Source organism: Falco biarmicus, chromosome 2 (assembly GCF_023638135.1).
Source record: "Falco biarmicus isolate bFalBia1 chromosome 2, bFalBia1.pri, whole genome shotgun sequence".
In the NCBI taxonomy this organism is placed as follows: domain Eukaryota; kingdom Metazoa; phylum Chordata; class Aves; order Falconiformes; family Falconidae; genus Falco; species Falco biarmicus.
This window is the reverse complement of record NC_079289.1, coordinates 29813659-29839010: the sequence shown is the minus strand read 5'-3', so window position 1 is coordinate 29839010 and position 25352 is coordinate 29813659. Positions and strand designations below refer to the sequence as shown.

The 25352-nt window shown below is 40.2% G+C and overlaps 1 protein-coding gene across 1 annotated transcript; it reads left to right on the top strand.

The window, feature by feature from the left end:
* The first annotated feature begins 2889 nt into the window (after positions 1 to 2889).
* SERPINE3 (serpin family E member 3) lies at positions 2890 to 25325 on the top strand. The gene is made up of 8 exons (XM_056327586.1): positions 2890 to 3163; positions 7449 to 7682; positions 8984 to 9181; positions 14348 to 14546; positions 15614 to 15714; positions 19107 to 19193; positions 21559 to 21642; positions 24067 to 25325. Exons 1-8 carry the CDS (start codon positions 2905 to 2907, stop codon positions 24105 to 24107), a joined length of 1203 nt encoding a protein of 400 aa, XP_056183561.1. The 5' UTR covers positions 2890 to 2904; the 3' UTR covers positions 24108 to 25325.
* Positions 25326 to 25352: the final 27 nt, after the last annotated feature.

Sequence of the window (25352 nt, the reverse complement as noted above, 5' to 3'; positions counted from 1 at the left end):
TAAATGTTCATACTCTCCCCCAGTATTTTATCGCTTGTTTTTTAGCCACAGCTGGTTTCACTGGCTGTTACTTCTTTCTTACTCTACTGGCTTTTATCTTTCTAATCATTCACTAATGGATTTTCTTTTCTATTCATTATTTGTAACACACATTTCTTATTCCCCATGGCTGCTTTCGACACCATTGATTCATTTTTAGTTTTCTGATGTCCTCTCTCCTTGTCTGCAAACACTGCTTTTGCTGCTAAGATTCTGCCACAGCTTTCCTTTCTTAAATCAGAGGCAGAGGGAGGGTTTGAAACAGACACCCCAATTTCTAAGTCCTCTCTGTGATAAGACATGACCCGGAATGTTTTTTCCCCCCTTTCCCACAGAAGCTATGCTGTCCTACACCACATTTATACTAGGTCCAATTTTTAATTACATCTTCCATAAGTACTTACCCTGAATCAGAATAGCAACTTTTTTGCCAGGTGGGAATTGAATGTCAGTTTTTGACAGTAATGCCCAAAACCTTCAGGGGTTCCCTATCTTTCTTCCAAATCTTAATAAATCCACAGGAAAGTATCAAGCGGAGCACAGAGAAAGTGTCTTATCAGGTCTGGAGGCCCTGGGAACATCACATCAAATCCAGCTGTACAGTCCTCACCAGTGACCAGAGTTAATTTTTCTATCGACAGCTCTGAGCCCTTCGAGAAATCCCTTGGTGGCCTCCATTTCATTCCCTCTGCATACGTCTTCAGTCCAGTGGACACTGTTAATGATAACTTCAGCAGAGAGGTTCTCATTCTGCAAAGCACTTAAGCCCAAATGTAATTTTCAGTGTGAGGATACTGCCATTAAAATCCACGGCAAAAGGTACATCCCTGCCTGTTGTACTAGACTGGGGGTGACCAAACTCTCACCTTTCATCTACCTGTCCTAGCAGGAACCCCAGGATCCTGAGAGGGGGACCCAGTATCAGTGTCTGTCGTCTTCTCAAAACAGCAGAACATGAGGAACAGCACAAGTGCAGATGAAGGGAGGCCCGTTGCCTCATTCTCTTCTGGGCCCTAATTCCATTGTGTGGCTGCTCCTTCCCTGCACGGGAGGAAACAGCAGCACCTAAACACTACTGCTTGATCATAGTGACCTTTTTTTCCCCTCTGTCTTCTTTCCCAGTTGCAACAGGAATGTATGCTGTAAAATAACTAAGTTTATATATAATGTGAGACTCTATGAAGACCAATAAGCTGCAGTTTTACACTCACTTTGAAGCCAAAACCTTGCTTGCCATTGTGAAGCTGGCGAGGCTTAAACAGGTGAATACGATGGGCAGGGTTTGATCCTGTCACATGGAGAAAGCCATGAACGGCTGCAACTGCTTTTAAAGCGGTCACAACCACAGCTCTTCTGCCTCTGGCTCACTCAAAATGACCTCTTCCCCATCTGATCTCCTTTAAGTGCACCACTTTATTTTTTCTTTCCTACTGGAAACTAAAGAGTGAATGAAAACCTTGCTATTTGGGATGGCATTAAAAAAAAAAAAAAGGCAAATAAAGACATTTTAATTACATGGGATTTCTGAATAAGGTTTCAAAGTGGGGGGGAAAAAGTAGCTGTGTGCCTGGTACACAGAGAGCTCTTTCTCTTCCCCTTTGTGGCAGAGGAATCAATGGAATTCATATAAAAGAAGGAGGAGGGGTGGGAAGAGAGATAGGAGATGCCTTGCTCGGTACCAGCAGGTCACAAGTCTCATGAGTCTCAAGCAGGGCTTGCAAGGAAGTTGCTGACTGTATCTCCATGTGTACCTTTTTGTTCTTTGCCTTGGATTTGCTGGTCAGTGGCATGCTGCTTTGCCTGGCTCTCCATAGAGCTTGTAGCCTACAGGAATTTGGACAGAGTGGTACAGACATCGCCGACAGAGACTCTGATCACTGACTATCCCTTTAAACGCAGTCTCATGACTTAGTCTTTACTCCACTACCTATTAAAGAAGGAGACGAGACGTACATAGGCAGCTTCCATTCAGACACCCAGAAGGACACAGAAAGGCAAGACAATTTAACAGAGCTAACTGTGAGTAAATAAGAGGCATTAGAGGTGCTCTCTAGAGCAAAGGGCATGGAGAAAGATTTGTAGGAAATCCTGCAGTGAAAGAAGGTGCAGTATTTTTTTTAAATATACTTGCATACAATGTTCAAAAGGCGAAATTCTGTAAGGAAATGTCATTTTAGCATTATACCTTTAAATATGAATCTAAGTGTCTCTTAATATAACGTTGACCAATGCCTGATTTCCCATAAAAATCCGCAGCACTGATTTTGTGCTGCAAGCACTGGTGCCTTTTGCAAATACAACCTTTTTTCACTGGGATAAATTTCATAGAAGGAAAATCTGGGGGGAAATTTGAAGCCAGCCTTTTGCAAATTTGGATCTAAAGCCCAGCCCGGAGCCTCCAGTTAGACACCTGCACTTCACGAGGGGTGGCCTTCCTTCTGAGAGTGACGGATGTGATCCCCTTTCTGCTGGGGACAGAAGGGGGCTGTGGGTGCTCAGCAGCATGGAGACTGCACTAAGGTGTCCCAGCATGCATGCGGGGAGCTAACTTTTTAACCAAGGGGCTCTGTGGCTCCATGCATTGTAATGGCCAGTCATCCTATATGGTACAGCATTTGGAAAACTCAGCCCTTGTTAGTCAACAGAGTCATCAGCATGTCCCTACATCTTTTTTTTTTAAATGACAATAGCTACTGGGTAGACCTGGACAAGTATTTTAACAGTGATCATTACTATTGCAAGTGATATCTTAAACTGATGGGAAGAGGAAGTTCCTCTGTCAGCTCAGCCTGTTGCTTTCCTAAATATCTCTGTATTATTAATCTCAGGTGTGATCAGCTGGTGGAGTGTTCCCAGTGTGCCTTCATGTTGCCCATTTCCTTCCCTGCACTGATCCTGTTTGCTTGCTGCTTAACCAAAGGAAACTGCATCTCCTATGATGAGCTGAAAGAGCTGAAGACTGAATTTGCTATCAATCTCTACCGGCATGTGTCCGAAGCAGAGAACAGAACCAATGTGGTAGTCTCTCCAGCAAGCGTGGCTGTCTCCTTGGAGCTGCTGCAGTTTGGAGCTCAAGGAAATACCTTTATGGAGCTGCGGGATGCCCTAGGATACAACATTCACGGTAATGTACTGCTTAAAGAAAATACTTCTCGTCTTACATTTTGCACTGAATTCACAGATTTACTAAGGAGGCAGCAACTGCACACATCATACTAAACTTCTGTCTCACTTGCAAGATGTAGTTTAGGAGTGTTTTCTCCATCTTCGATAGCCAGGTATCAGCTGGACAAAGGAAACTCAAGGGAGTAGTTGATACACATGTTGTTATTGTTCCTTTTTTCTGGATCAGTGCTTATGCTTTTACTGCACTGAAATACAACCATATCTAGAAAAGCTACTTCCACAAACAGCAGAATTGCTCCTGGTTTCCCAGAGGTTCATTGTGTCCTGGCCTCCCCTGTGTCCTCTGCAAGGAGGTGCCAGGCAGAGGAAAAATTTTACGAGGCCTATAGAAATAGAATTATCTTTAAGACTTTGCACCTTTTTCTAATGTTTTTACAACTGGCCAAAAAGATGCAAAGTTATTAGAAGCAGGCTGGCAGAGATATACATTGACAGATGGATGGTGCAATTGCATCTTTCCCTGAAAGCAGGCTAAAATAAAACTCAATGGGAATCTGGAAGGGATATGGAAAAGGCAGATGTCTTAAAATCCAGCATTAAGTCAGCTGAATCTAAGGATGCTGTTTTCATTTTAGCTCTGGATTATCCTACCATCTCACATCACACGTCAAAAACTATTTTACACTATGGGCACAATGTTTATGAAAAGCAGATGCCTGCCTCATCTTCAAAATTTGCAGCTTACATACAAGACTTTTGTATAGAGATGACACCGCTATTTCTCAGCATAAAATTTACTTTCAGTGTATGAACACTAAAAATAAAACACTACAGCAATTTAATCATCCTGCGCGGTAACCTGCCTTCGTCACCATTACCATTCTCTGTAGCATTGATATTCAGAACCATCACAGCAGTAAGGGCTCACTCTGGCTGATACATACAGATACAGCTGCAGGTACTGGCATAAGGACAGTGCATCTATATTATAAGCAGCTGATACAATGAAGTCTTGCCTACAAGGCTCCTGTTCCTGTAATTCCAGTAGGGTAATTTTAAACAACATTAATTCATACAAGGATTATACTTTGTTTGACGCTTCTGGTCATTAGGGGCTCAGTTATTAAGAACCAACCTTAAGAACAGTATTGCGCAGTGACATTCAGGCACAGATCTCCACACAAAACACAGCCAAGCGCAGAGGTTGTTAAGGACCTGGTAGCTATTTTGCACTGCCTTACTTCTCACGTGGCACATCATATTAAGCAGACATTTTATCTGCATTTCAGTTGTCTGTGGCACAAGCCACATGAGCTTTGACTTTCAGTAATATTAATGCATGAATGTGAAAATAAAGTAGGATGGGATCTACTGCTATAGGTTACAACAGTGCATTTCCAGTGGTGGAGAAGGAAACCACTTCCTCAAATGGTTTAAATCAAATAAATAAATCAAATACTTAGATCAAATTTCCTATTAGACAAGTAAAACCAAATCACATATGTATGCATATATGATAAAATTCCTTTTTTCCATTAGACGTTTGCATTAATATTTCTGTTGGTCTGTCTTAAACAATAATGAAGGATGTGGTTAAAACCTTAGAAGGCTGAAAACAATGAAAACATTGATGGTTCGTTCACTATTCACAGAGAACCTGCACTTGTAATCTTCTTTTAATGTTTGGAAGATTTATTCACCTTTATTCTAGTACTAAGAAAAACAATGTATAAAGGGATGTCTCTCTAGACAGCACAGACAAAATTACGTGCTTTAAAATGCTTTCTTCTTGCTGTTTTATCAACAGTAGAGTATTTTAAAGTAAATTCGAACTGCTCTCCAAGTACAAATTCAGGACTTTGGTTAGCTAAGCACTTTGAGATGACTGAAGTTATAGGCTCAGGGTACCACACCTTACATTAACATCTGCTTCCAATTTACATCTTTGATTTCTCACATCCTCCAGAGCGCTTGCCAAACGCTCCCACACTAATGCAAAACACACAAGAAAAGCACTTTACACTTCAGACCGCATGAGTTTTCTTGACATCTGTTCTGGGAGTTCAATATTTCATACCTTAGAAAGTAACAGATCTAAATTTTAATACCAAACTTGCCATAGGTTATTAGTCTTACTGCAGGTTATTGAAGGAGCACTATTAGGTCAGAAAACGCCCTGGATTCTCAGGTGGTCAAAATCGGTAGATGTGAAACTCTCCCTTTACTCCATCAAGAATCTGAACTGATGCAGTAAAAGTCTCCTGATAGCCTGGCTGGCAGCTGGAGGCTCACCAGTATCCTGCCCTTGACCTGACACTCAGCCTGGGACAGGTCAGTGCAGGCAGGATGGTCTTCCCCAGTTAGCCGCCCCAAATTACCCGTGTCCCAGGTGGCAGCCCACCCTCTCTTCTCTCCAGCGCTGCCTACACCCACAGCTGTCTGTAGAAACTTGGGGGTTCTTCCCTTTATCTAAGGTTTCCTTTGAGTCAAAACAAAGATTTCTAGCCAGCCCACAATGGTGAGCCCAGCCACGGCCATGGGGAGCCAGATACCTGTGAGCTGCCTGGGGCATCCCAGGGTTTCAGGCCAAGGCAGAGGAATACCTGTGCCAAATTCAGCAGCCCAGAGAAGGAAAGGGCACGATATTGAACCCTCCCTTGGAGATGGTGGCCAGCAATTTGTATACAACAGTGAGCTGCTGAGATTTCACACAGAAATATAGGGACACTTGGTAGGGAAACCAGAAAGGTCCTGGTGGTCCTGCAGAGCCAAGAGACACTGATATCTTGTTGAAGAACAGCAGTGCTCCAGACTTTTCTCAGTCCTTATGGAAAATTTACTTATAAAAGGAGGAACCAGCTGAAAACGTCTCAAAGGCAAGTAACAATCTCAATAAGACTTTTAATGGCTAGGCATAGGCAAGCCTCCTTCAAAGCACAACAAGGGATATGGGAAAGGGGCCGAACTGTGAACACCGGAAGTTTGAGATTTGACCCAGCGCCCATCAGCACTGTTCAGACATGGTGCAAGTCCCAGGCCTCAGGAGGTCACCTCAGCATGAACCACGCCATCACAAACCATTATAGTGTGCGACATAATGACAGCCAGAAATGGCTGCTAAATCACACCTCAGGGGAGCCTACTGAAAACTTCGTGATTTTAAAATCACGAGATCCTCTATGTTTGCAGTACTTCTGTTCCTGTTGGGCCCACATCTCATCCCTGCATCCATCACAGAAGCTGCCGCCATTGACCTACCACGAGCTCCCCAGGAGCAAGAGACCAAGGCACTATTCAACAATTTTCATTAGTAGACAACAAGCTAGAGAATACAATACTGAATTTTTGAATGGTATTGAGCTTGTAATTGGTGTAAGCATTTTGGAAGACCAGAACAGCATTTAAAAGGATCCTGGAAGATCAGAGAAATGCGTGAAATGAATAGGACACAATTTAATAAGGGCAGGTACGTAATTCTACATTTAGAAGGAATAATCAGCTGTTCAAATCGAGGAACAATGAGCCAAAGAATAGTGTTTTTAGGAAAGGATCTGAGGGCTCTTAGGAATTAAAACAAGGAATATTGAATGGGAAATAAAATCGTACTTCAAAAAAAAGGAGACACTGTTGTGGCTTGTATAAAGAGTTGCTTGTAACACACATGAAGTAACTATCAGCTCTATTTAGCATTGCCAGAGCTGATCTGCAATACTGGGCCAGTTTGGGGCACCATCCTTTCAAGAAACAAAACACCACATAAAGGCCAAGGGTAGAAGAGACAGGCCTGGGGCAGTCAGGAAGAAGCCTTTCCTGGAATGGGTGGCATTGATAATGGCAGGAGAAGGAGACGGCGGTACTGTGGCATATGCAGCTCAGCCAGTCATAGAATCATAGAATCATTTAGGTTGGAAAGACCTTTAAGATCAAGTCCAACCTCACTACCGGGAACTCAGAGAGTGCCCAAGAAAAAATAATGTACCTTATGAACTGTAAGAGCTGTGTTTGCACAGAGGTGTGAACCTGATGTGACACCAGCCTCTTGACATATCTGTGCTAGTGATTTCTACAGCAATATGAAGAGTACTTTCCTATGCCCAGAGCATCACCGGTCCTTGAGAGTAGTGCTTGACAGTAATACCCCATAAAGTCAAGAGTGCTTCAGCTCTTATAGCGCATTAACTTTCAGAGGACACCAGTGTTAGCACTGGAGTTGAGAGCTGCAGAGCCCGGTGCTATCCTTAGCCTCCACATGGTAATTGCAGTTTCTCCCTCTTGCCTGGCAGATCAAAGTGTGCAGGATTTCTTGCATGCAGTGTACGAAGGAGTGTCCGACTCCAGCCAAGGCACCGTGGTTCAGCTGGCATGTTCCTTCTTTGTGGACGCCGGCGTGCAGCTTTTGCCCCACTTCACTGCACATGCTGCACGCTGGGCAAACAGCAGCCTGCAGCAAACCAACTTCACTGACCCCAACAGAACCGCAGCCCAAATACAGGAATGGATCACCGGTAACCTTGGAGGTAACATAACAACCCATGAGAATGATTGCACATGAATATAATGTAAAATAAGAGCAATGAGAAAAATTGCATTTCACCAAACATAATTTTTTTTGCCCCACTCTGTGTTGTACAAACCAAGGTTGAGAGCCAGGAAATCAAGTTCTTGTGCTGATGCTCATTTCTAACATGAAAAGCGAGCTGGAATAGGTCTGAATCTGTGAGTGTGAGTTTGCAGTGTCAAGCTGGCAACCGCTTGGCCTTGTTCCTCTAATTTTTAAAATAGCAATCTTTTGCAGCATTTTCAGTTTTAATGAGGAGCAGCCAAGTTCCCCAGGGACTTAGTTTTCTGCATTGAATGCTTTCATGCTGCTGTGGGGAATACACAGGGCCATAATCTCAGCAGTCAGACTCTGAGTTTAAAAAGTCAAAATGGGAAGTAAAAAGAATTTACTTTCCACACAAGCAAGAAAAGTAATGAAATTAAATTCTGTGTTAATGAAAAAAAAATATTGAAACAGCAAGTCCTTAGAAGCAGCAGAGCAAACCAGTCCCTGATTTGCTCCACCAGTTTAAGTTACATGAGTGTTAAATTGGCCATCAACATGTGAGGCGATGTTAAAGACACACATTAAAGATACTACTGAAAAAAAAGATTTCTGTCCTTCTCATATGAACTGCAATAAGTGATCCAGTTTCATGTTAGAAAAATATCGTCCTAGAAGCAGATACTGAAATGGGAGTTCATATTGCGGGGCTCACACGCGTATCGATGAATTAAAAATGGGTCACATTTTCAAAAATCTTTGAGGTACCCAAAGCAGGGTCAGCTGAACTGCCAAGTAATCAGGAGATGGGGAGAATTAGGATATGAGTTAGTTGACTTAGTTACTTCATAAAGTGGTCTGTAATAGTGAATCCATTTCATGTGGGATTTCTGGTGCTAACAATGAACCGCTCCAAGATATGTGTAGGCAAATTTAATCCAGAAAACCACTTGGACCCAGGGCATGGTGCCAAGAACTGGGCTGCTGTCATCCATGCGGTTCAGTGAGTAGCGTAGTCCTGGCACAGCTTGGGCCTTCAACATTCACCAACTCGAGCTCAGTTCTGGAGAGAGCATGGACCAACAGGCAACCCCGACGAGGTCCACGTACAGGTGGGGAGGGAAAGGCAGACAGCTTAACAGTGCCTTTTGTGCCTCTTGCCCTTAGGGATGGAGAGTGGTTGTGATTTGCTTTATTTACTCACACAGACCTGGCCTTTAGGCCTGGGCAAGTAGAGTGGTGTGTGTCCTCCTCCCTGCCTCTTTTTCCATGCAGATGGGGATGTGCTTGGCATGCTGTTGGAGAACGTTGGGTCACCGCTTAGCCAGGTCGCCTTGGTGAGCACCATGTACTTCAAAAGCACGTGGCAAAAGAAGTTTTCCTTTTTGGATACCCAGATGTTGCCTTTCACCACAGCAGAGGGCTCAACCCTGAAAGTGCCCACAATGCATCACACAGCTGAAGTTAACTACGGTAACTGTCCTTGATCCAGATTTGCTCTGTTGTAGAACATGGAACAGTTTCATTTATTTACTTTCCACAGATACCACACTAAGATATGTTGCTTTGCCAGCTTAGAGAAGTCTCGGAAGGAATCCCATCACATGAAGAGACCACCTGAGTGACCGAATTGACTCCATATAATCCCAGGCAATCACGAAACAGAACCTGGGTTCAAAACGGTTCCTAAAATGTCTGCTGTCCATGCCCCATCCCTAAAAGACCAACACTGCCCAGCACTCCATAATGAACTTGTCAGCTGTAGCAAACAACCGAAAGGCACCAAAATAACACTCCAGGAGAAGGGAACAGGAGAAACTGCGGGTACCACAGCATACAAAGTCCATTGCAATCACATGGAGCTTGTTAAATAAAGCTGCCTAGGAAGGGAGGGCTGTAAGAAACACATCTGACCTCATGACAGAGGGGCAGTTAAGAAAAGAAACTATATCAAGCCCCTACTGATTTGATTTGTGAGATGGGTGAGAAATTTCTTGGTCCTCAGCCTAATCACTCTTTGGCTCTTGAGTGCATAAACACCAGACAGAGGATAGTATGACTGGTCACACCAGCACTGCGCACCCATCCCTCCTGCCTGTGGTCACAGCCTGTCTCCAAGGCTTTAGGGTAAAACTGCAAATCTTCGGGGCCAAATTCTGAAACAAAGGGGAGATATTTTTTTAATGGCCTTTATATCAAATCAGTGGATGGTCTCAGCATGGGCTTAAAATTATAAATACAGGTTAAACTTTTATTTGTATAACATATGAACACAGTGTATGTTCCTTTCAAAGGCTTGGAGTATGTGGGTTGCTGACAGAAGGACTCCTGCTGCAGGCTTAATTTTTTACCACCACGAATTCTGCCAATTAGCTCTTTCAAAAATATAAAAAGCTCCTTTCCCTTCTACCTTAAATTTCAGAACTGCACTTGGGTAAAAACCTTCCTAATTCAAAGGCTAATTTTTTTTGAGACCGATTTATATCTCTTTTCATCACACCAGCTTTATCCTTTAAGTAAATAGTTTCTCTTCAGCTCTGATATTTACTCACAATACAGTCGGTACTGGCGATTTACCAAGCTGCCTCTCAGTTTCCTCTTAACTAAGCTGAAGACACCAGGCTCTTCTAAACTATTTAAAAAACATACTCCAAAACACTATTAGTCCTTTCCTGCACTTTTCCAATTCAAATTAATCTTTCTTGAAAATAAATGACCAGGAACGTACATAAGGCTTCTGATGAGGCCATATACCTGCTCAATAAAACGCTCTTCGTATTTCTATGACTTGCTAAAAACACCTTGTGTAGTGCACTGCAGAATCAGCTCAGGGTAGTTGCCCAAGGTTGAATCCACCTGGGCCTTTTTTCTTTCTCCATTTTTTTCCAGCTGATGAGTCCCAGGTAAACCAAGGGGAAGGAAATCCCCACAGGGACATGACTTTTTGAACTGTCAGTTTCCACCACTCCAGTCATCACGGTAACCTCACTGCTCGACTTTCTTCGATGGAAGCTTTGAGTGTTGGCCATACTTTGGAAAGCCCCTGGAAACCTCTTTTCAGTCTGGGAGCCCCTCTTCTAACTTGGCTCATTGTAGTTTTGCCTTCAAGCGGCTGCTTGCTGCCTTCAATTTCTCACTTTAATTGCCATTGCTTCTACCTGTAAATAATGCCACAGTAAAGCTATGCTTAACATTTTACTTAAAACTAGATTGTTGGATCTATCCCTTTTTATCGAATTAGCTATTAAGTAAAAAAAGCTTAGAGATTTGTTTGTTAGGGTCTACCTGATATTGCAGTTTATCTCACTTCCTATTTCTCTCTGTGGCTTGATTATTCTTTTCTCCAGAGTATGTTCTCTCAAGCAAAGACCTAAAATTTCCCAGATTACTTTCTTTTTCTTATAAATGTACTACTGTTTTCCAGTCATGGGAAACAACTGAATCCACAGTCCATTAAAAATCTTTGCTGACCCATTTGCAATTCCACATCCAAGTTCTTTTCATGTTCTGGTGTGGTGATCATCCAGATCCCCATATTACTATTTGTCTCTTTCAAGCAGTGTAAACTCTGTTTCTGTCTCTGGTGTTGTAATACCTCGTGTTCTTTCCTCATTTCCATTAGGAAGCTCACCATTATCCTTTGCTATATCATCAGATTCTTTCTTTCCCAGCAGTTCCAGAAAATAATTGGGATGAATCTAAAAAAAAATTTAATTCACAGTGTTCAGCAGCACCAGTCTTTGTCTTTCTCTTGTTTATATGGCTAAAACTTTTTCCTTTTCTGTGCAGGTCACATCAAGCAGGCAGTTGGCAGCTTGTTATTTCTATGCCTTTTTATATCTGAACCATAATTCACCTGGCTAAGGAATTACATTTTCCTGCTTTTTGCAAGTTTGTCTTTACATCTTTCTTTGTGGTGTTTCCTCTTCCAGGACATCCATGGTGTGTCTGCCACGCTTCTTCCTCCTGCTGGGACTGCCAGCTCCTAAGTGCATTCACACCTCTCACTTGGAGCCCTCCCATCCTCCTTACGCTTCAATCTTTTATAAGTTAATTGACTTTACTAAGGAGTGCAGTTTCCCTTTCCAAAACCCAACACCTCATCAACCTCATTGTTGAGCAACATAAATCACTACATCAACCCGTGATCTTTCAGCCCTAGGTGATTTTGTACCGCCAGCTCACTGCGGGGGCTTTGCTACTCCTGGTGTCTGGGATAGCTTCACCTTTCCTTGCTTCGCAAGCTATTCAGGCAAACAAACAGGTTTCTTGGGACTAACATACACCTGTTAGTTCAGGAACAGAACTTTTCTCTGAGCTTTCTCTTTTAGTAGAATGAGATAAAGAAACGAGAGGTCTAACATGATGGAAGGCAGGAAGGAAAGGGGCTGCCAGTGCTTCTACAAGTGAAGTTCTCAGGTAAAAACCAGTGACCAGAAATTTAGCAGCTGAGTTGCATTGACTGACCATATGTTTTTGCTCCCGATCCCTTGCAAACTTGATGAAATCAAGTTAGTTGTGCTTGTCTGACCACTTGGCTAAACACAAGAACTCCACCCTATCATCCTTAAGTAGGCAGCTGAAGCATTAAGTATTTGCCCAGAAAAATAAAGTTAGCCAAAATACTGGGGTTACCTTCTCATCCAGTCTGAAATGTGTGAGTTCTCCACAGCTAGAGAGAGACTTATGAAGAAAGTTGAAATTAAAAAGACCATTTAAAGATTGATGATTGTCAGATTTGATAGGACCAACTCAGTTTTTATCACTAGAAATGCTAGAAACTCTTCTAACAAATCAGTTATAAATCAATATAAAAGATTGGTTCAGTACAACAAAACAGAGGCATGAGATAACTTTCCTTCATTATTAAATGATAGCAGCTGTCTCCCATCGGGATACAACACACAGAGTGAGAAAGAGTCGCTGTGGTCTGCTATCAATTGCAACATTTACAACATTTGTTATCTTTTTAATATCACTACAGAGAACAAATCAGCCTGGGGACAATTAACACTGCTCTAAGAAAATGTCAACATTACTGTTTACACATGCCTTTTAAACACTGCGGCTATTTTACATATTCATTTTTCCAAGCAATTTGTTAACTATACTTGAATACTGATTTAGCATATATATAATCCTTATGGGATGCTCAAATTCAGTTCAAGTAAGTAACACTAAATGTTATGAGTCAATAATCTCAAATTTTATTATTTTTTTCTAATTAACAAATAAGGACTGTATAACCTTTGTGCAGAATGTGCTGACTTCAAAATATCAGCGTGCCCCCAAATTAAACCATTCACGACCAGTCCATCTTTCCTGCTTGCCCATTATAAACCAGAAGGTCTTATCCCAGCAAATGATCCACAAGCTGGAAGGTGTTTTTAACAGCATAATTCCCTCCCCACATTGCATGGTGGGAGGGCTAATCTAAGAGCCTAAAATTGAATCTAGCAGAATAATCAACACTTAATGAATCCTATATAGTCCATATCTGCAAAATTAATGAATGTTGTGGACTACACAGTTGAGACACCCTATTACTATATATTTATTGGCAAATATTTAGATATTATGAACATGAGCTACCTATATTCTGTTGTTTATAACCCTTGACTCAAAAAGAGTATCTACCCTTGAAGATACAACTACCACAGCTGGATGAAGGAGCAGATTCAGTATTTGGATGGCCTGCAGCAAAGGCACCAAGTCGTTGGCTTGCAACTTGTATTTAACTCCTGGCCTGCTAGGTATTGCTGAGTGTTCCTGAAATGCTATTTATTGGATTAACAGTTAAAAAAAAAAAAAGTAAAATTATAATAATTGAATCTGTTCTACTGTATAACAGAGTGCATTAGAAATGCCTGGATTAATTTTTCTTTGAAATATGGAACTAAAAGGGTACTTTTAAATAGCTATTACAAACCATTGCAAACCTAATTATGAGTTTGGAAGCCGACCAGCTTGTACTTTTGAGACTAGTTTTTCTAACTTTCATCTGATTTTGCTAAATCTTTGTGCCTAGATTTTAAAAAATAAGGAATTTGGTGCTTAAATAAGCATAAACCTAACTAATATATTGTTTAATGTAACTTTGTTTCTTTAAACAAAGTTTAAACTGATTTTTAAAGGTAGTGAAGATGGAAACATGAGGCAAAGTACACTTCAGTTAATTAAATAGGACACTCAATTTTGGTTTTGTAATTTCTATCAGCAGCAAATTTTTAATGAGAGATATTAGAAAACTGTAAGTTTATTCCAAAAACACGCATTAGAGGAACAGTTGCCATAAAGCTACTGTCGTTACCTCAATAATGTTTTTAAACTCTGAGCAAGGACTACAGCTATATGAGAAAGCAATAAAATATCCGTGCTCTGCTGAGACAGTACTTCAGGTACTATTACTAGCATTTTTCTGACGAGGAATTTATAATCACACAATCAGTTCTGTTCGGAGGAGCCGCTGCTGCAAGTTAATAACCCGAGCTGGCTGCAAGAGCCCATGTGTTAGAGACAACCCCTTATATCCCATCCCTGCCGTTTTGAACCACCTGCTGACCCAGGGTTGGGTTGTGCGTTTGGGGCTTTTTTCCCCACTTGAATGATGAAATCAGATCTGCATCTGCCCACCCACAGGCCAGTTCCAGACTGCAGCTCTAGAGGCTTTCAGCGTGGTTGAGTTACCCTACCTGGGGGAGAAACTCAGCATGTTCCTAGTGCTTCCCAGCCACAAAAGAACATCTTTGTCCCAGATTGAGTCTCACCTTTCTGCCAAAACCATAACCCTCTGGGCCAACAGCTTAAAGAGAATGAAGATGGACATTTTTCTGCCTAGGTAAGCAATCTTAGAACTCCAAGATGGCTTCACTACTTCAGTTGCCAGAATTCTGTGTGATAGTGCTGACATGAGCAATATGTGAGGCAAAATCCTAATGAGATGCTTTTGTTTCTTTTATTCATCACATGACCAGAAAAGCTCTAACCCTTTCTTAAGTCATGAAGAGGTGGGCTGAGAACACCAAAACTTTCTGGTATGCTCTGTAGTATTTTAAAAACACAAGTATTTCTGTTGATCCTACAGCTTTTACTTAAAATTTATTTGGGGTATAACAATTCTTGAAGGATCTAAAACAGAAAAGTTTCTGGCCCTTTCCCACACTCAATTTTTCCTCTTTGCTTAAGAAAGAATAAAAATATAACCTTTAAAAAAATTAAGACACAATAGCTTATTTTTACAACTTGCTAGCATACTACAAAAGTACTCTACAAAGAACTTGGGTCCCCCAGCAGTCATACCCATCTTTCTGTGCACAAAGCAAGTTTCAGCCATCCATTTTCCACATTAGTCATTTGCCATTGCTAGCAAATGCACTTGTCCTGGAGGTGTTTTCTATCATCTATTTAAATAAAATTGCACAGCAGGAGGAATTAGGTGCAGAAGGGCCTTTTGCGGCTGTACCTATTGTATGGATCAGCACAGAAGGGCTTCATTACACATCTCTTACAACACATTCCTTGTGTTAACGAAGCACTGAAAAACAATTTGTACATTCATAATTTTTTCTCCAAGCTAATCTTTGGCAAATATTTCAAGAGGCCCTTTGTTACAGCCAAAAAGATTGTTAAAAAGAGGACAATTGGGGAAACACAGAGTTCATGTGTCAAGAAGACTGAGAGGCAGTCTGATTGCAATAGATGGAGGCAAGGGATTCCTTCTGTTAAGGTCTTCACATGAAGAGAAGTTGCTTTTCTGCAAAGTACACTTAATCAGATGGAACATATTGTGCTCATACAGAAATAGATGGCTGAAATGCAAAGGCTTGAAATAAATTGCATCTGTTCCACTTTTTAGCTCTGTGAGACTACAAATCCTGCATTTAAATAAAATCTGTCTTATTTCAGGTTCAGTATTCAAAGCCTTTTTGACCTAAAGACAGTTTTTTCTGCCTTGGGAATTAGAGATGCATTTGATCCCATCACTGCTAATTTTAAAGGCATTTCAGGTAAGAGGCTTGACTGACAGAAAAACGATCACTAACCCAATAGTTGTAGACTCTTACAAGTGAAGGATTCAATAGAGCTGGATCTTCTGCACTGATCACACTTCTTCCTCTGTGAAACTCTAAAACACAATTCACACCCAACTGTTCTAATTTATTATTGGCAATTGTATTTTGAACTGCTGTTTTATAGGAAAAAGGAATCTGAAAGGGACAGGGTTAGTTTTGGTCTTGCTTTTTCCACCCTCCTTTCTTTAAGATTAAAATCATGAAGTCAGTGTAGGCCTGGGAAATGGATATTTATTCAGAAACCTGGGATGCTTTAGTACAACTTGGATTCATATTTGTGTTTTTAAAAGTCATTTCACAGTTAGGGATGCTGGCCTAACAAGTCTGTAATTCCAGCTCCTGACGCCACAAACAATATTGACATATGCCCATGCTACATTGTCTTGTTAATCCAGTGACCAGTGGACTAAATTATACTTTTTCTTTGCTAAAATACTAGTGCTATGATTGTAACCTGTCGCTATTTTGGAAGTTTGAAATTATTCTGTTCTCTGGAAAATTTTTATTCTTATTTAATATTAAATAAAAAACCCTCAAAATTATCTATTTTCTTTTGACTACTTCCAGCAATACAAATTATTTAAACTTAAGTAATTTCTACTCATAGCAAAGAGTCAGAGGGGAAGTTGCCCAGAGAGATGCAGAGTACATGCAATTCTTGTGCATGTGATTGAATAAAATGAAATTCCTCCAATTCAGACAAATCTCCTTTTACAGAAAAGTTGCTTTCCTGGAATGAACCTCAGAAGGCACGTTACTCAGGGTTTTTTTGATTCTGCTTTTAAAATTGAATACAGCGTAGTTCTATTGCAATATATATCTCAAACTGCAGAAATGCACATTAAAATAATTTGTTACTGCCCACTCTTTTGTTAAAGCCTGTTGCTTTGTTGCAAACAATTGTTGATATACCGATAAAGTGCATAAGGATGTATTTTATAAATTTAACATCTTTTTAAACAAGATAAACACTCTGAGAAAATGAACTCCACCATAAACATTATCATTTAGCAGCTTCTTTCCTACGTAGGCAACTTTGTGGCTTTTGTCGTACAGGGTAAGGCTTGTAGAAGTATTTGACCCTGCCTGTGGCCGTTATGGATTACACGATATGTTGAGGCCCTTCTGAGTTCTACTCTTATACTACTCAGTTGTGTCATAGTAGTAGGGTTAAAGCTATGACAGTCTAAGTTACACGAAGCAGAGTTTATAAGGAAGGTTTATCTTCTATTTAACCAATAGATACAGTTGGGAAAAGAACAGGCAAGTTTTCAGTTCCTCCTCCATATGAAGCAGAAGCCATAATCTTCAGAATATTTATTCTCCAATCACATTTAGCAAACAAATGTGTTACTCCATTTTAAACCTGGAATAGCTTCCTTATGCCTGAAAGCTTCTATTTTTTTCCCCTCCAAAGTATGTTAGATATATCTAATTTAAAAAATTCTGCCTCTCCCCAGTTGTGTCTTGTTTCCATCCCAGATTTTTGACTGGACAAAATTCAGATAGAAACAGATAAAATGCTCTTTCAGTATTTCCTTGTTTTCACCTATATGTCAGATTCTATTCCCAGATTCAGACAAGAAAGAAAAAAACTCTCAATCTTGCTGATTTCTGCCCTCCGCAGTCAGCCGGGAAGAAGGAGACTTGTGACACTTCTTAGTGTCTTGCTGAAATTCTTTCCAAGTTCCATTTTATGTCACAGTCCCATCATTTCTTCCTGAAGAGAATTTTTTTCTACAATTTGCCTTCCAATGGTTCCTCAATTCATACATTGTCCTATCTTAGTTTCTACTCTCACCATGTAGCCTTGCTTTCCACTACAGCCTGGAAACTTCTCCAGGTAGCAATTCTCATTCAGCACTCAGTTGTTCGTATAGTGGGAAAACAGTCATAAAAATGAAAAAATAGGTAAATGTGGGTAGAACTGAGGGAAAAGAGGATATTAAAATTGGCGACTTAAGGTTCCCTCTGTAGTCAGGGCCAGTCAGATGTGTGCATTCATACGCTCACTCTCCAGGGACCTGCTTCCCTCTGGCAGCAGTACAGAGAGGCAGCATGCTGTCTTCCCTGAAGTAACCCAATTTTCCCTTTCTCATGCATTATCTCACTCTAAAGATGTTCCCGCATTGTGGCAAAGAGATGCTCTTCTGTAGCCTGACCCCAAATCCCACCGTTGGACATCAGTGGAAATGGGCCAGATTGTAGTGGGCACCATTAGCAAAAATATGAAGACACCTCACAGCTCTTCCAGGTTTACACTGATACATTTGCAGTCAAAATTTTGTTGTTTCCCCTCCCTCAGACTAGAAAGAAAATCTGAATGAGTAGCCAATAGCAGAAATGCCCTTACGCAGAAAAATACCTCGACTTTGCATTCACAGTAGTCAACCTTTAAGAATTTCACTGCTTGCCTGAAAGCAGTCTCACATGAAAGTCAAGAGGCATTTGGGCCACCAAGCAAGCTGTGCTCTGTGACAGAGGAAATGTTTAGGCAGGTAAGTTCAAGGCACACGAGTGTTTTAGCTTATTCTCCAAGTTCCCTGCATATAAGAACATGCTGTTACAAGAACAAAGTAGTCATACTATCTCAGCTACATGCTGAGCTAAAAAGCCCATAACATTAAGACAGCTTAGGTGTTCAGGCTGTCTATGCTCATTCATATCAGGCACAGGTATGAAAAAAATCTGTATTTGCATCAGAACTAGAACTGAGGATCTTCTAACATGGAAGCCAGATACAGAAAGAGCAACTAAAAGGCAGGTTTATACTGTGCTGTCTTTCTGAACGTGATGTGCTGAGGATACCAATGGAATGAATTTGACAGAAGAAAAGCTAATAACATGACATGTATTGTTTTCAGCATCAGTTCACATGTAGAAAGGTGCAAAGCATGTACTCCATATTATTGAAGCAAATTCCTGGAATGCTACACAGTCTAAAATTATATCCTTTCTAAGAATTAAGTATTTTGTAGCAGTGCTAGCTTAAGAATAATATTTTAGAAAATGTAGATTCATTTTTTTAAAATGGAATAGAGTAGGGGCCAGGCATACACTGCTATTTGTCTAGCAACATCAGGTGATGATGCAATTACTGCTGCTCCAGCTAAATGCCAAGGGACTGGAATTCTTTGGCCTAGCCAACCTGCAGGGCAGTTCACTTTCAGCCATTTAATTAGTTGCCCCTCTGAAACATCTAACAGTTATGTGATCCTTAGATTCTCAGAAAAAAGTAAAAGCATTCTGGATCAAAAAAATTAAAAAGGCATTCACAATGAAATTCAGAAAATAACTATTAATATTAATTTCTGTTTTTTTTGAAGAGCAAGACAGTCTTTATATTTCAGAAGCTATTCACAAAGCAGAGATTGAAATAACAGAAGATGGTACAAAGGCATCAGGAGCTACAGGTAAATCAAATATACAGACTTTATTTCTCACTTCTGGAGTTTATCACTACAGAAACTACCACCAGCCTTTTATCTAAAAAAAAAAAAAAAGCATGGTAGTGTTTAAATGCATGCCTAACCTAAATTTAAATGTTTATATTTAACACAGTTTCACTTTACCTTTCTATTTGTTTATAAGAACCTGATGAATCTTTTTATCTCAGACTAACATGCAAAGGCTCAAGTGAAAACCAGCTCTGCCAGCCCATGGAAAATCCAGTTTGAGAAAATAAACCACTTATTTTTCTGTTGGATAAGTCTGGTTGCTCAGATCATAAAAGCAAAGAATGAAAAGAGAATTACTAACCTATCTATAGCTCCTGAAATCTTACAGTGGTTGTTTTTTGAAGATGATCTCTTTGATAGTATTAAAGGTAATTATGGGAAAGTTTTGTCTTCATGAAGACGAAGACAGGCTTGTTTCTTACATACCTCAAAGCGTGACCTCTGTGTACAGGCGCTTCTGCCGACATCGTTTCTCCACAAGCAGCTGGGGCTGGCTGAGTGGGGAGATTCAGAGTAAAATCTCAGCTGTGGACTAGAAAGTCAATAAATGACCTTCATAAACTAACTGCATGACATGCCAATAGAAATCCTCAATCACAATTTACATAAAACAGGGGGACTAAAATTATTGAGTCACGCAATCCCCATTTTTCTGTCACTTGAACCTTATCAAAGGTTGGCCCTGCTTTTTTTATTTCCCTTTTGGAAGCCTCAGATGCTCCAGAGATGCTACAAATCGGTGTGAAAGGCAACAGCAACCCTAGAACCCTGCATGGATTTCATAGGCATTACTGCCACTTGGTTGCTTCTCTTGAGAGGCTGAACATGTCCTCAAGCTGTTCAAACATAGCACAGAAGGGTGATCATTACCCACATCTTGCCTTTCTGCTTCTCTGGGCTGTGCCAGCTGTAGATGTGCTCCACATGCACATTGCAAATGCTGCTGGTCCTTGACTGCAGATCAGGTCAAGATCTGGGTGTCTCTCATATCTCGCCCTTCCCCTCCTTGCTTCCAGGAAGAAATCCAAGGGGCATGTAAGGAGAACACTTCTGTGCATCTCACTGCGGTGCCCACGATGTTGGGCTGCTCTGCCAGGTGTACCTCCCCTCACTCCAGACATCCCACCACCACAATGCCAAAAGAAACCTGAGCACACCTGATTTGGTGTAGTACTCCTCCAGCAACAACTTTAAATAAGACACATGCTGTACATATGTGGGTGTACAGTGAAAATTTGATGTAACTAAGTTAATCTTTCTGCAGAGCTGTACATTTTTAAATTTTAGGACCATTTTCTTCTCTATTGAGGTATTAGTATTTTTGGTAATTTTTCTGCTAATTCCCATACAGAATAAAAATTTTAGATGGCTTCAATTACATACCAACAACTAAAGAGTGATAGTAATCAGACATCAGACCTTTACCTCATTGAAACAAATGCCCAAACTCCCCCTAACTCCAGTCAGATCAAGCTAAGCAGCTGATTTTAAAAGATATCATTATGTTTATTGTTTGCTTTAAGAGATCTGGCTCTAGTCACATGGTGGCTTGAAAGCTAAAGTGGCAATTTTTTTAAGGAGTACTGAAATATTGCCACTCAAACTAGTTTTACTGAGTTACTTGACTTTTCAAGTGAATTCCATTGTTTTAACTGCTCATTAAAAAAATAATCCAAATCTGGAGGGCTTAGATGTTGTGGGGTTTTTTGACAATGTATTGTTAATACTATATAGCTTCAAGGCAGAATTTATTTAAACAAGATGTATTTTAGTGATAGCTGAGCTGTCGTAATTCTTAAGGACTCTATTTAATCTAATTAACCCACAACCAGAGAGGGGACAGACAGTCATAAATTGAGATCAAGGATACTTAGGTTTTGATGAGATCTCCGACAAAGAAATTCCAGGACAACGTAGATAGTTCTCTGCTCTTTGTCTCCCATTTAGAAAAGCGATTACATTGTGCCTTTTTATCTTTTTTACCAGAACAGCATAGCTAGGAATAGCAAACAGGGATAGCATGGTGTGACTTCAGCAGATAGGGCTGTGATAACAACAAAAATTACATTACCTTTGAAATCCAGACAGACCCACTTGAGCAATGTGAAATACACACAAATCACCTGCACGTAGTCTCACAACACTTCAGTTGTTCACTCATCAAGACTGATTTCACTGTTGGATAAAATTGTTGTTTTATTCTTAAAGCAGAAGAGCAACTCAAAACTCAAGGTACTAAACATCAAAGCTTGAGGGCACAGTACAGAAGATGGGGAAAAAATGGGCACATTTTACTAATGTTTTCTTTGTTGCATTACAGTAATGGTATTACTAAAAAGATCTCGAACACCTATTTTCAAAGCAGACAGACCTTTCACATTTTTCCTGAGACAAGCTAATACAGGTACGCATGCTTTATGTTTCAGTAGCAGAATTCTTCACAAGCACCACTGAAATCAGTAACAAGTTCTTTGTAATCAGCATGCCATTCTTCAGTCCAGGAAATTTCAACCACCACGGAAACAGCGAGTTTAGGGTTTTTAAAGCATAAAGAATACAGTTCAGTTCTTTAAAAAGAATGCATAATAGTCATAGAAGTCGGGGAAGCCCGATTAGCCTCTCCTACATATATGCAGTACGTGCTCAAATAGATTTCTACCATAATTACAGGCACTAGAAAAATTTTCTAGATCTTAAATGTCCCAGGCTTAGGAACCAACCTCTACAGGACAATTCAAATTACAAATGGGCTGGATCAGCTAGATTAATAGGAAGGAAGTTAAGACAGAAATCTTTCCCTGTAAATGAAATTCACTCATGCCCCCACAGATGGCACACAGCAAACAGCCCTCTGCCTGTAGGCACCAGGACTCCAGGGCCTGAAACTGTGGTGTTAATTCCTACCTCAGCAGTTTCCAGGGGGATAGCTCAGAAATTCTGAAGACCAACAATCTTTTGCCCAGCTACAGCTTGGAATATGCAGAAGCAAGTTTCTCCTCTCTCTTATCTTGAATATCCACACCTTCAAGGAGCCAGTTTTACACATCTGGACCCTTCACCACTTAGTATCCTCGGAGACATTCAGGTTATCAAAAGCCATGGATATTCACTGTATGTCATCAGGTAACTCAGCTCTGCAAAAAGCCCGACCCTGTATCTTCGCTTCTGCAAAGAACTGCCAAGAAATGCATGTTTCTTTTGAAAGTAAACTTTTTTTTCTTGCAAATTAAACCCACCCACCCCCCCCAGCCTTCAAAACAAAACCCACAAAAAAGCGAACAAAATTGCTGAACATGTCTGAAAGAGTGAAGCACCACAGGGCTCCTTTGGCTTCAGTATTAAGACTATACATCTCATTTCAGATATCCAATCACGGAAGTTACTGCAGAATCTCTGCCAAAGGAAACCACCACATAGCTCATTAGCAATAATAAAGAAATACATTATGCACCATCTAGCAGGTTTGCTCCTTAGAAGCATCAGGCCACCTCCAACAACTCTTATCATTCTTCACAGTGCAGTACATTTGCACCTTAAGCATTTTCCTAAAAATCCTTCAAACCACCAAATTTCTCTCGTAACCGGGGTCACGTGTAGTTCAATTTCCAGGGAACATACAGCCATGTATAGAGTTCAGTAAAACACTGGGGCCTGGCATGAAGACAGAAGAGAAATCTTTTTCATTATCTGCTTCCAAGCAACACACACTGTTCTTAGCTGGTGAATACCTGCATATGTAACATTTTGCTTTAAAACCCTGTATCTTACATTTTGACCAAAATGCAAACACATCTTTAAAAAGATAAAAGCTCTAACTTGGTGGGGGTTTTATTTTAAATATGCTTTGGCAACCATTACCATTCAATAAATAGAAGTATTTTTACTTGGCAAACACAGAATTAAAAAAATTAAAAAGGCACTAAAAGCTGATCTGTGAAACCTGAGCCACAGACTCTTCAGGATTAAGAACTGATTTCAGTGAATAAAATTGCTTAGCTTACGGTTTGTATATATATATAGGAAGGAAATCAGATTGCAGAACAGAGCATAGCAAAATACATACATTCCAATGCACTCAAAATCAGAAGTACATTTCTGTAACTTAAGCTTTTTAATGCAAAAAGTGAAAACACTTAGTCATTTTGTTTGCTCAGACTTAGTGACTGAAGTTGTTCAGGTATGCAAAGGGGAAAGGGTAAACAAGATCTGCTTTTTATATATTTTATTCACCTAACTAGAGGTACATAAAAATTAGTATCCCCATAAAATTCACAATGAATATTTATTTAGAACAAAAGCCTTCATAGCATCAGTCCTCTAGTAACAGCAGAAATATATTTACCAAGACTTAAAATTTAAAATTAAAAAGTTTGGGGTTGTTTTAATCTGAACTTCAGGTTTGAATGCATCCCATTTGAAGGGCAGGCAAGGTAACAGCAATACAAACAACTGAAACAAATTCAAAGAATCTGAGGCAGTGATTTAATTCAAGAGGTTGTAATAATCTGTTCTGTAACTACATCGTCAACACAAAGGAATGAATTTAGGCTCTGTTTCGCTTAGTTCAAAAGTGATTCTTTAGCCAATAGTGTGGATAAGTTTTAGGTTTTGGCAAATTTTTGGTCTGGGCTACCAACTATTTGGAAAGGCCTTTTTGTTTTTAATATAATAATTTAGACACTTCTGTTTAAGCAGGCAATTGCAGTCGATTTTTCCATACAAGCAATGAATGATCACAAACCTTTTAGTTCTGTGCTCAATTAGCGTATTTAAACTGCACTATTTGAAAATGTTGTCCTGACTCAAATAATATTGTTTTCATTTACAGGTTCAGTACTCTTTATAGGAAGAGTTACAAACCCTTCATAATAAACATTAGAGCAATACACTGTCTTCTATTCCTCCTATGGTGAACTTTCCTTCAATGAAATTAAAGGCTACATTATGTGTATTTATTAAAACACTGTTTTAAACAACATCACTTTTGCAAGAATACAAGTAAGGAAGCCCTCCGCTCTCTTACTACATTGTATACACTGTTGGAAACTTACAGCTCTCTAGGAATCATGAGCACCACAACCACAAAGACAGTAAGCATATAAACATTTGAGGAAAAAACCCAGATTTTGCCACCTAAATGTTTAAGAATATGGACCAACAGCTTCTGCTTAACTTCATCAAGGCTAAAGTCAGTTTGACTGATGCCAAGCATCCCACAAGAAAGCTTTGTGATACATGTTATTTTTCAAGCACAACTTTACTTCCCTGTCCTGAAGTCAAAAACTTAAGAACACAACTGAAATTCAGTCTGGTCCCAGATTCAGATACAATCCAGCTGAGAACATAAAATAACAAGCAAACAGCAAAATGCTTTTAAAAGGAAATCAAATTGAGAGGCTGTTTCAAAACTGATGGAACAAATAGGAAGCAGAAATACCTGCTCAGTGACCAAACATTATTGCCAAGAGGTAGTAGCACAACCTTTACTACCTTTTATTTTACTTTAAGTGAACACAATATAGAATGGACAATTCCTGAAGAACACTGAATGAGGCTAAAAGCATCCAGAAAAACGCTTTCCTTCAGCACCCTGACAAAAGTTGGGATACAGCGAGTTTTTAGTACAAGATTCAGCAACTCATCACACAAGCACCAGTAACTCAGGCCCATAAAGATTTTGGGTGAGGACTGCAAGCCACCAACTCCTAGGAAAAGCACCAGAGGGGAGCTGCTCCCACTGAATCAAAGTTTTCCAGAAGTTACAAGTATCTAGTACAGATGAAAGACATGGCTAATAAAGCATTCAGTAATACTTTGTGTCCACGCAGCAGCGCCTTCTGGCTGTTCCCGCATTTGTAAACATGTAAAAAACAGCACACAAAAACTTTGGTCAGCTTTCCTCAAAGGCTGCTGACCTCTGCTTCTTACTATACTGTATCCTCATAAAACCGGGGGTTTGCCATTGCTGTGGATGTGCATATAGGACACCAGTCTATCATGCTAGTCACCAGATGAAGTACAACGTACACAAGGCCACGAGGTATCATTCTACCACAGATGTGATTCAGTATTAGTTTCCTTTCACTTGTTTTCTGACTAAGAATATCCAGTGAT